At 32.4% G+C, this 10,922-nt stretch overlaps 1 protein-coding gene across 1 annotated transcript; it reads left to right on the forward strand.

Annotated features, from left to right (window-relative positions):
- The first annotated feature begins 1,263 nt into the window (after positions 1-1,263).
- LOC104649310 (uncharacterized) lies at positions 1,264-3,075 on the forward strand. Its single transcript, XM_010328202.1, has 2 exons — positions 1,264-2,106; positions 2,197-3,075. The coding sequence occupies exons 1-2, from the start codon at positions 1,264-1,266 to the stop codon at positions 3,073-3,075; spliced, it is 1,722 nt and encodes a 573-aa protein (XP_010326504.1).
- The last annotated feature ends 7,847 nt before the right edge of the window (positions 3,076-10,922 follow it).

Genomic DNA, 10,922 nt, shown 5'->3' on the forward strand with positions numbered 1-10,922 from the left:
TTAAAGGAAGTTAACCTTGGCACTGATGAAGACCTGAAGCCAACTTTCTTGAGTGCGTTTCTAGAAAGTGATGAAGAAGTCGCTTACATCAATATACTCAAAGAATATAGAGATGTCTTCGCTTGGAGTTATAAAGAAATGCCTGGATTGAATCCTAGAGTAGCAGTCCATCAATTGGCAGTCAAAAAAGGTTCTCCTCCTGTTAAACAAGCTCAAAGTTGTTTTAGACCAGACTTGATTCCGTTGATAGAAAATGAAGTTAACAAACTCATTGAGGCAGGCTTTATTCATGAGGTCAAATATCCTATATGGATTTCAAGTATTGTTCATGTGAGGAAGAAGAATGGTCAAATTCAAGTTTGCGTTGACTTTAGAGATCTCAATAATGCATGCCCTAAAGATGAATTTCCTCTTCTCATTCCAGAGTTGATGATTAATGCCACCACTAGTTATGAGGCAATGTCGTTCATGGATGGTTCTTCTGGATATAATCAAATCCGTATGTCACCAAAAGATAAAGAACTCACTGCATTTCGCACGTTAAAAGGTATTTATTGCTACAAAGTGCTGCCATTTGGTTTAAAGAATGTTGGCGCCACTTATCAAAGGGCTATGCAAAATATCTTTGACGACTTGCTCCATAAAAATGTCGAATGTTATGTTGATGATTTGGTAGTAAAGTCGAGGAAGAGGGGTGATCATTTGAAAGACTTAAGGATGGTGTTTGAGTTACACCGAAGATATCAATTAAGGATGAATCCATTGAAATGTGCCTTCGGAGTTACTTTCGGCAAGTTCCTTGGCTTTATTGTGAGACATCGAGGAATTGAAATTGATCAAGCCAAAGTTGATTCAATATCAAATATGCCTGAACCTCGAGATATTTATGAGTTAAAAAGTCTCCAAGGAAAGTTAGCCTACTTGAGAAGGTTCATCTCAAATCTAGCGGGGAGATGTCAACCATTCAGTCATCTCATGAAGAAAGGTGATGCTTTTAATTGGGATCAAACATGTAGCGAAGCCTTTAAAAGTATCAAATCGTATCTAGCGAAACCTTCAATTTCGGCAGCCCCTATACCTGGAAAACCATTGATACTCTACATTTCAGCACAAGAAAGGTCTGTAGGAACCCTGTTAGCTCAAGAGAATAGTGAAGGCAAAGAAAATGCTCTTTATTACATAAGTAGAACAATGACGCCAAATTAGCTAAATTATTTGCCAATTGAAAAGTTATGCTTGGCACTGGTCTTCTCAATTCAAAAGATGAAGCATTATTTTCAAGCTCATGTTGTCCGCCTTATTTCTAAAGCAAATTCCATCAAGTTTGTTATGTCAAAACCTGTCCTTAGTGACCGACTAGCAAGATGGTACCTTCAATTCCAACAATTTGAGATAGTGTACATCCCTCAAAAATCCGTGAAGGGACAAGCACTAGCGGATTTCTTGGCAGACCATCCTATACCAAATGATTGGGAGTTAACTGATGAGTTCCCTGATGAAGATGTGATGTTGATTGAAGTTCAACCTCCTTGGAAAATGTACTTTGATGGGGCTACACATCGTGACGGAGCTGGTGCTGGCGTGTTGTTCATCACTTCACAAAAAGAGATTCTACCATTCTCTTTTACTCTAAAACAATGTTTCTCCAATAATGTCGTTGAATATCAAGCACTGATACTTGGACTTGAAATGGCCGTTGACATGAAACAATTACATTTACAGATCTTTGGTGACTCTCAATTGGTGATTAATCAACTCTTAAGAAGTTATGAGGTAAAAAAGCTTGAATTGCGCCCTTATCATGATTATGCTCAAAAGTTGATAAGATGGCTTGGGGATGTAACCCTTCAACATGCGCGTCGAACAGAGAATAAGAAAGCCGATGCATTGGCTACTCTAGCTTCAATGCTAACCCTTCCTGATCAAACACAAGTAACTGTCTGTCAAAAATGGATAGTATCACCGTTAAATGAGGAAGAATATATTGAAAATAAGCTTGATCATATCGTCACCATTGTTGAAGCTGCGAAGGAAGATTGGATACAACCCATCATTGACTACCTATGTTATGGGATACTTCCAGAAAATCCAAGAAGAAGAACTGATGTACGTCGTCGTGTACCTCATTTCCTTCATTACAAGGATACATTATATAGAAGATCATTTGAGGGTATGTTATTATGATGTTTGGGAGAGGAAGAAGTGATTCAAGCTCTGCAAGAAGCACACTCAGAAGTATGTGGATCACATCAATCTGGACCAAAACTTCACTTTCACATAAAGAGAATGGGGTATTACTGGCCAACCATGGTGAAAGATTGCATATATTACGCCAGGAAATGTGATGCTTGTCAATTTCATGCGAATTTCATTCATCAGCCACCTAAATTATTGCACCCAACCATCGCATCTTGGCCATTTGACGCTTGGGGACTGGATGTTATAGGACCATTACCAAAGTCTTCTGGTGGACACTTGTACATCTTGGCTGCAACTGATTACTTTTCAAAATGGGCTGAAGCTGTCGCTTTTAAAGAGATGAAGAAAGAGAATGTTGCAAATTTTATCCGAGTAAATATTATCTATCACTTTTGCATCCCTCGCTATATAATAACAGACAATGGAAAACCATTTGATAACAAGTTAATGAACAAGATTTGTGATCTTTTTGACTTTAAGCAGCGTAAATCTTCTATGTACCAAGTTGCCGCTAATGGTCTTGCTGAAGCATTCAATAAGACTCTATGCAACCTGCTCAAGAAAGTTATTTCCAAATCCAAACGGGATTGGCATGAAAGAATGGAAGAAGCTTTGTTGGCATATAGGACAACATATTGCACACCAACTCAAGCAACACCATATTCACTTGCTTTTAAAGTTGAAGCAGTCCTGCCACTCGAGCGTCAAATACCCTCCTTAAGACTTGCTATTCAAGAAGGGCTCACTGAGGAAGAAAATACTCGATTGCGTCTTGCTAAGTTAGAAGCACTTGATGAAAAGAGGTTAGAAGCCAACAAAACCTTGAATGTTATCAAGCTCGTCTATCTCGTGCTTTTAATAAGAATGTTCACTTGAGGTGCTTTCAAGTTGGAGATCAAGTTTTCGTGGTAAGAAGACCAATCATTACTTCGCACAAGTCTGGGGGCAAATTTATCTCAAAGTGGGATGGACCATATTTCGTACAAGAAGCATATTCAAATGATGCTTACAAGATTGTTGATGCTGATACCTTAAGGATCGGTCCTATTAATGTCAAATTTCTAAAGATATACTATCCTTGAAGTAAGATGATACTCCTTAAGGTACGATCCTAAAATGCATGTCACTCCTGGCCCGCAAGAGTATAAACTGTGTAAGGCACAACCAAAAACCATCACTCAAATCCCCAAAACTACGTTGTGACTTGATCCTTTTTATTGAGGTACGTAGGAGCTTAGAACCATATTCTAAGTTCAGTTGCATAAGTGTCAAAAATAAAAAATGTTCCCACTTAAATTCAAAGAAAAGTCAAAGCGATATGTATTTTATCTTTTGTCTCATCAAACTTTAGACTTGTACGAAGTATTGATGGGTCTATGGAAGGGGAAACCCATATAAAATATGAATCTCTTATTAGTACGGTGGAAGTCTTTAAATTAGATCAAGTATGCAAATTGAAGTCTTTATATTCTTCGAGTTTATTATTTGAAGTATCAAATTCTCTAAGTATACAGGTTGAAGTATTCAAATCCTCTAAGTATGAAGGTAAGACTTCAAGTATGTAAGTAGAAGTCCCCAAACGCATATGTAATTGAATTCCATGCCTAAAGGTGCGCGGGGTTTGTCCCTTTGCCCCTTAAGCTAGGCATTTTCACGGGTGTATACTTAAAAGAATCTTTTTAAATTTTCATGTCTTAAGGTGGACAATATTTGTCCCTTTACACCTTGAGTTGACCTTTTCACTGGTGTATATTTAAAAGGATTTTTAAATTTTTCATGCCTTAAGGTGGACGATATTTGTCCCTTTGCACCTTAATCTAGCTTTGTTGTGAATTTATCCTTCAACGAATCTTTAAATTTCTAAGTCTTAAGGTGGACAAACTTGTCCCTTTGCACCTTAAGCTAGAGTTCCCACGGATTTATCTTTAAAAGGATCTTTAAATTTTCATGCCTTAAGGAGGACAATATTTGTCCCTTTGCACCTTAAACTTGTCTTTTCACGGGTTTATCCTGTCTCAAGTTGGTTAAGCATTCAGGACCTTGTAAAACCTTGACTTTATTTTCAAGGCGGGAGCGTTACACAGGATCCTATAAAAGTTTCAAGTTGGTTAAGCATTTCGGACTTTTAACACCTTGAGTTTATTTTTGAGGTGGGAGCGTTACACGGTATTCTAGTAAAGCTTCATGGTTAAAAACTCGGGACTTGTAACACCTTGAGTTTATTTTCAAGGCGGGAGCGTTACACGACATTCTAGTAAAATTTCAAATCGATTAAGAATTTGGGGCCATGGAATACCTTGAGAGTATTATTTATTTATTTTGTTAAGACATGGAAGTTAAATACATTTTTATGTGATAAATCCTTCCATTATGTAGCCTCTGTAAAATATAAAATTTCTTTTGTTGATCTACAAAAAAAAAGAGGAGAAAAATACAAGTGAAGGAGAGATTGTTACCCGTCAAGATGTTTGAGACTCGGAAGGTATTAAATCTTGAATCTTGGATGTGTTATATACCTTTATGTCTAGATTCGGAATCATCAAGTAGATTGTGATTTCATTGTTCCTACGTCAAGACACGAGATTTTTGTAAGTCACAAAAATCTGATATTTTTAGCATGGCAGAATCTAGAGATAATTTCGAAAAATCATATAAAAAGATTCTTAAGGTATTAATTTTTGAATTTTGGATATGTAAGAGATCAAAAAGTCTACTTTCTAAAATATCAAACGGTTTATGATTTTAATTTTTCTACAATGAAATATGAATTTTCTACGACGAACATGTCAGGCTGTAAAAAAAGTGATGAATCTTTAGCATGACAGAATCTAGAGCTAACTTCAAAAAATCATCTAGAAAGATTCTGAAGGAATTAAATTTTGAATTTTGGATATGTTAGATATCAAAAAGTCTTGTTTCTGAAAAATCAAATGGTTCATGATTTTGATTTTTCTACAATGAGATATGAATTTTCTACGACGAACATGTCAAGCTGTAAAAAAAGTGACGAATTTTTAGCATGACAGAATCTAGAGCTAACTTCAAAAAATCATCTAGAAAGATTCTGAATGTATTAAATTTTGAATTTCGGGTATACTAGAGATCGAAATGTCTAGTTTATGAAAAATTAAACGGTTCATGATTTCAATTTTTTTACAATGAGATATGAATTTTTTACCACAAACATGTCAAGCTGTAAAAAAATGACGAAAAACAATAAAAAAAGGAGGAAAATTACCTTGAGTATGCCCTTTTCGTCGTAGGCTCACAATCTGTAATTGAAGATAAAATTGTAGAGACAATGTATCTATTTATAGATGTCATGTGGTGGGACAAAATCCTTCTCCTAGTTCAATTATAATTTCTTTTTGGCTTGGGCAATAAAACATATATATGAATATGAAATTGAGTAGGATTACAATTCCTAATTGAATTATAATGTATTTTTGGTTTGGGCAATAAAACATATATATGAATATGAAATTGAGTAGGAATCTCATAATTGTTCCTAAATTGTTTGGGAATCCATTGTGGTATAATGACATTGTAGACAATAAAATTCGTGTCGAAAAAACAATAATAAAGAACGAAAAATTATAGCAACAATCAATTTTATTATTTCAAATGTGAGTGTTACAATCTCTATAATTCCTCTGAATTCGCCTTTTCAAATATAAATTCAAGGGCTTTAAAGCTTGTTCTTGAATCTATGATGAACTTGAACTTGAACTTTATCTTGATCTTGACTTTTATGTGAATTCAAGGGCTTCGAGCTTTTTCTTGAATTCGGTGATCTTGATCGTTCTTGAACTTGAATGCTTGAATTCTTAAACTTGTAGCTTTGTAGAGAATTAAATGGCGTTTGTACCACGGAGTTTCTCTAGCTTCTTGTTTAGAATTTTCTGTCTCTTTTCTGAGTTATGAGGACCCCTATTTATAGTTTCAGAATAGAGGAGTTGGCAATTGGATTAGGATTACGTTCAGCCAATCAGATTTAAGTGACATGGCATTTGGGCTTTATGGAGCGGGCTTGTCATCTTTGGCACATGTCATGATTCTATTGGTTTTCTTATTTGACTTGACATGCCACATCATCTGCACACGTGGCGCCAAGATCGGCTCTAGAATGAGATGACATTGGTTTTAACAAATTGGGTTCATCCAATGTAGTCCAAATCAATTAATTTAGACTTTAATTAAATCCATATTTATTAGACTTAAATATTTAACTCAATTATATCAATTCACAATATTTATTTGGATTAACATATTTAAGAATTCAATATAATCCGAATTATTTTATAAATTTATATTTAATAAATTTTAAATGATTACAGACACATTTCTTAAAGGTGGAAATATCTTCTGTGAAGATGATAGTACATTTATTAGGAAGGGTAGTGTTAAGATGATGATGCTGCATATGTGTTAATTGTTACTTATTCCTTATGTGTTTTAATGCTTCGTATAAGTTGTGACTCTCTAGTATCTAAAGTGAAGGCTAAACTTGAGAACACCTTGATTGAAGGTTATTTAGTGATGTCTTTCTATTACTTTTTTACATATGATGATACTCACACATTTGAATGAAATATATTTTTAGAGAGTACGAGCGTCAATCAGACAAAAAGGGGTGTACTTGGACAAAGGACATACTTTTCATTTAACCCCGATAATGAATTGAATTGTGACACTTGTGTAGTGATGCTTGGTCGAAATGACAAGCATAATTTGAATGAATTTGTTGATACCTTTCCCTATGAAGGAAAACTCTTCTTGAGATTTTACCATTCATTTGAGGGGCCTACACTATGTACGGAAAACGGTAATTTTCTAAACCATATTTTGTACTATCACTTTGAGTATGATCTGGTTGATGGTGCATCTTATAATGGAAAGAGTTACTTGTCAAGCGAATGTGAAGTTCGTCTTAAATTTTCCATGATGCATTTATGTGTTCCAACTTATGATGCAATTAATGATAGGATCGTTGAACCTAGTTGTGATCTTGCATGTAAAAACATCTTAGATGACCCCAGTGTGCATGTCATCTTCCTTTATTATCTCTTTGCATATGACGAGTCCAATGGTTGCATTAAAGGTGTATTGCATGTGGGTCGGGGTATCATTGAGGTCTATATTGTTTGTATGCTCCAGTCATGTGGACCTTTTATCATTTTGATCCCGATAAATGTTTGAGAGTATTTGAACTTGTGGAGGTATCATCTTTTGGGTGTTATTATTCTATTGACGTAAAGAATAACTAAATTACTTGTTCTCCATCTATGGGCTTTTTAGTACAGGCAATAAAACATTCAACTAAAATGATTGCATATAAAATGTAATGCATCAGTATTACATAAATAGTGTATAATCATAGAATTATATATATATGAGAGATTTATGTACATTTATATACATTATCTATACATTGTAACGGTTCATCATTCTCGGTGAGTTAATTTTTATCAATTTGGAATAATTTAAATCTTCTCTAAACAACACCAAAATTTAAATATAAGTCGATCTTTATATTTTTAGTCTTTTAATGTTTAATTCACTCAAAATCATTCACATTTACGGTGAATTAAATTTTAAATTTTGAGCTTTGAAAATCTTGAATGACGAATTATTTCATTTTTCTTTATCATGCTTTTTCTTTCTTCTTCTTCCATGGTTGGTTTTCTACTCCTCTTCCTTGTTTTTCTCTTCATGTTATGCTCATCTCTTCTTCTCTTTTTTTTTTTTTTTGTGATTTCCCGCTTCAAAATATCTAGTGGTGAATTTCTTTAGTAAAAGAGCAGATTGAACAATCATTTTGAATATAATTAATAATAATAATTGAATTATTTTAGATAAGAAATTTTGATTCGATGGATATTTTAGCTAATATTTTAAGAAAAAACTATGTATGCATTAATTTTAGAAAAAATTACTTATACACACAATTTTACTTTCCTTATTCTCCTTTTTTCCCTATCTTTTTGAAATATTATATAAATCCCTTATTTCTCTCAATTCTTAAAACTTTCAGATACATAAGACCCTTCAACCAAAATCACGTTTATCATTTCCTTTTCACTCCTCTTTTCTCTCCCTAAATTCACTCCACATTCTTAGCAGTTACAATTTTTAAATTAATTTGATTTTCAAAAGAATTCTCTCTCTCAGGTCAATCAATTCCAAACATCTGAATAGGTAGGATTTTCTTTGCCATTGTTGTCTTATTCCATTTTTTTCAAGATTTTTCTCGATACATTTGGGTCAGATCCTATTCATTCAGTATTGAGGTTACTCAATTAAATTCTTGTAATACTAATATGAGATCTTGGGGTCCATCTCGTTCTCCTCCAAATGTCGGTGCTATTGACAATGTATCGGCAAGGTTTTTTTTGTGCATTCCATGGACTACCAGCAATCGATATGTTGAGAAAAAGATGGAGAAGGAGAACAAATTAGATTATTGTTTTATTTTATTTTTTTGATTTTTTCTTATTCATCTTTTTTTGATGTATATGGATTCATATTTTTAATGTATCTAGTTATTTTTACTTTCTTAAATTAATGTATAATGTCTTCCTTTTGACATTGTGATACATTACAAATCATCATGTTCAATATATTGTGTCCAAATTGTATAATCTATCGTGTATCAATTGTTGTTATGTATTAATAGTGTTAAATCTTAGACTTATTTTAATTTGAAGATTATGTGCTTGTACATATTAACCAACAAATACACTTTATACATAAACTATTATTCTATAGATAAAGCATCGTGTATCAAATGAATTGATAATTACATGATACACAATATATATCATATTCAACAATTTTCAAACTTTATTACATGTATCATATACATATCAACTCACTAAAAAATGTTATTGGCCTGTCATGATTACATGCATAATGTATCTTTTTATAAAATACAATATTTCTCAAACAAAATAAGATACACAAATAGTAATGTATCATGCACTAATTTTTGTCGCATGATACATAAATTTAAATTTATACTAAATATATCTAATACATGACAAATATCACAATTCACATAGTAATGTATCTCAAACCTAACATCTTATAGGCAACAATTACTTAGTTAATATATCTAGTAGAAATACAATCAATTTAAACATGATACATATATAGTAATGTATTGATAAATCTAGCCATCTCGAAAACACAAATCAAAAAATGATTGCACAACATTATAAATGATGTGGATAATCCATCAAAACTATGTATCTCTTCAGCCTTTTTGTCTGTTATATCAATACATAGCTGATACATTGAAAATTCAATCGTTTGTTTCTTCACATCAACGATGTATCAAATCTTCAAAATTTTCCTCAATTCATCGATCTCTAACTCAACTGCAGTGACTGATTTAAGATTCACAAAATCAATATTTTAACCAACAATAATTTCATCACTTTGTGTCGTTCATACCTTACGTCAATTTCTCATATTGTGGAATGTCTCAACAAGATCGATAGGTTTATGTTGTATCAGTAAAGTTGTCGATAAGTTTAAAAGATTCTTCGATGAATAAAGAGAATAAATTTGAATTATTAATTCGTTGATAATGTAAGACTCAATTCGTTTCTCCATATTTATTGTATCAATGATTCCTTCATCAACTTCACTTCATGAAATTTGGTAACTGAAACACCTGATGTATTCTTCATATGCACAAAAAGTTGACTCTATTTTAGTGTTGAATTCCATTTGCAGCAATATCTCCCCTCTCTTTCTCCAACAATTGTATTCACAAAATTGTTTCTTGAAATTTGATTCGACCCCATTGCTTAAACCACCAAAAGAAATTATTGTCTCTTTGTTATGCTTTGAACGGTTGTTTATACTCGACACTTTTGAATTAATGATTTAAAATTGTGAATCGTATGTCCAGTCATCAACAATGACGGATTTGAGATTCAAAATTTCAAATTGATAGAGAAGATGATAATTTAATTTTTGAATTTTGTGAAGTTGTTACAGATTGGAATGGATAGATATTAATCGGTTAGGCATAATTTTGTGGGAAAGAAAATCAATTTTGTGTGATCTGTGGGAGAAAAAAATAAATTTTACGTTGATATTCCATATTAAGCGCAATTGACAAAGTTTTATAATGTATCACAATTAGTGTATCCGGATGAAACTTATGTATCTGAATGACTGATATTTTAAGGGATTTTTGTAAAATAGAAAAAAAATATAAATAAAATGTAATTTAGGTCTTACACTATGGGATTTATGTAAGTTATACTTAATTTTATGTATTATAATACTTTTATTTATCACAAAATTTTAACTTGTGTATAACTATAGTAAAATTTCACTAAATTAATATAGGTGAGACCATTAAATGTTATTATTTTATAGATGTAATATTTAATTGATAATTAATATTTATTAATTTAAAGAGTATTTTTATAATGCAAATCGTTCGGGGATGAAATCTCAAAGATTTAAAATGAACCCACTTGTAAAAACGCCATTCATGATTAATAATCTTGGCTACCACAATAAAATGAACATTATTAACCTGTTGAATGAGTGAATATGATGCATGTTCAGAGGTCCAGAGCTTAGAAGAGTTTGTGGATACCACTAAACATAATAATGTTGATAATAAAGTTGAAGATGATACAGTACCTTTGGAACTGATTACGCATAAGAAAACACTTATCACATTTAGAATTCTTCACAAT

This window comes from Solanum lycopersicum, chromosome 9 (genome assembly GCF_036512215.1).
Source record: "Solanum lycopersicum chromosome 9, SLM_r2.1".
NCBI classification, from domain to species: domain Eukaryota; kingdom Viridiplantae; phylum Streptophyta; class Magnoliopsida; order Solanales; family Solanaceae; genus Solanum; species Solanum lycopersicum.

Bases quoted from the DNA above. Each gene is read 5' to 3' on its own strand.
- LOC104649310 (XM_010328202.1), top strand. From the start codon at position 1,264: ATGAAGCATTATTTTCAAGCTCATGTTGTCCGCCTTATTTCTAAAGCA. The intron at 2,107-2,196 runs GTACGTCGTCGT...TGTTTGGGAGAG, and splicing joins ATCCAAGAAGAAGAACTGAT to GAAGAAGTGATTCAAGCTCT.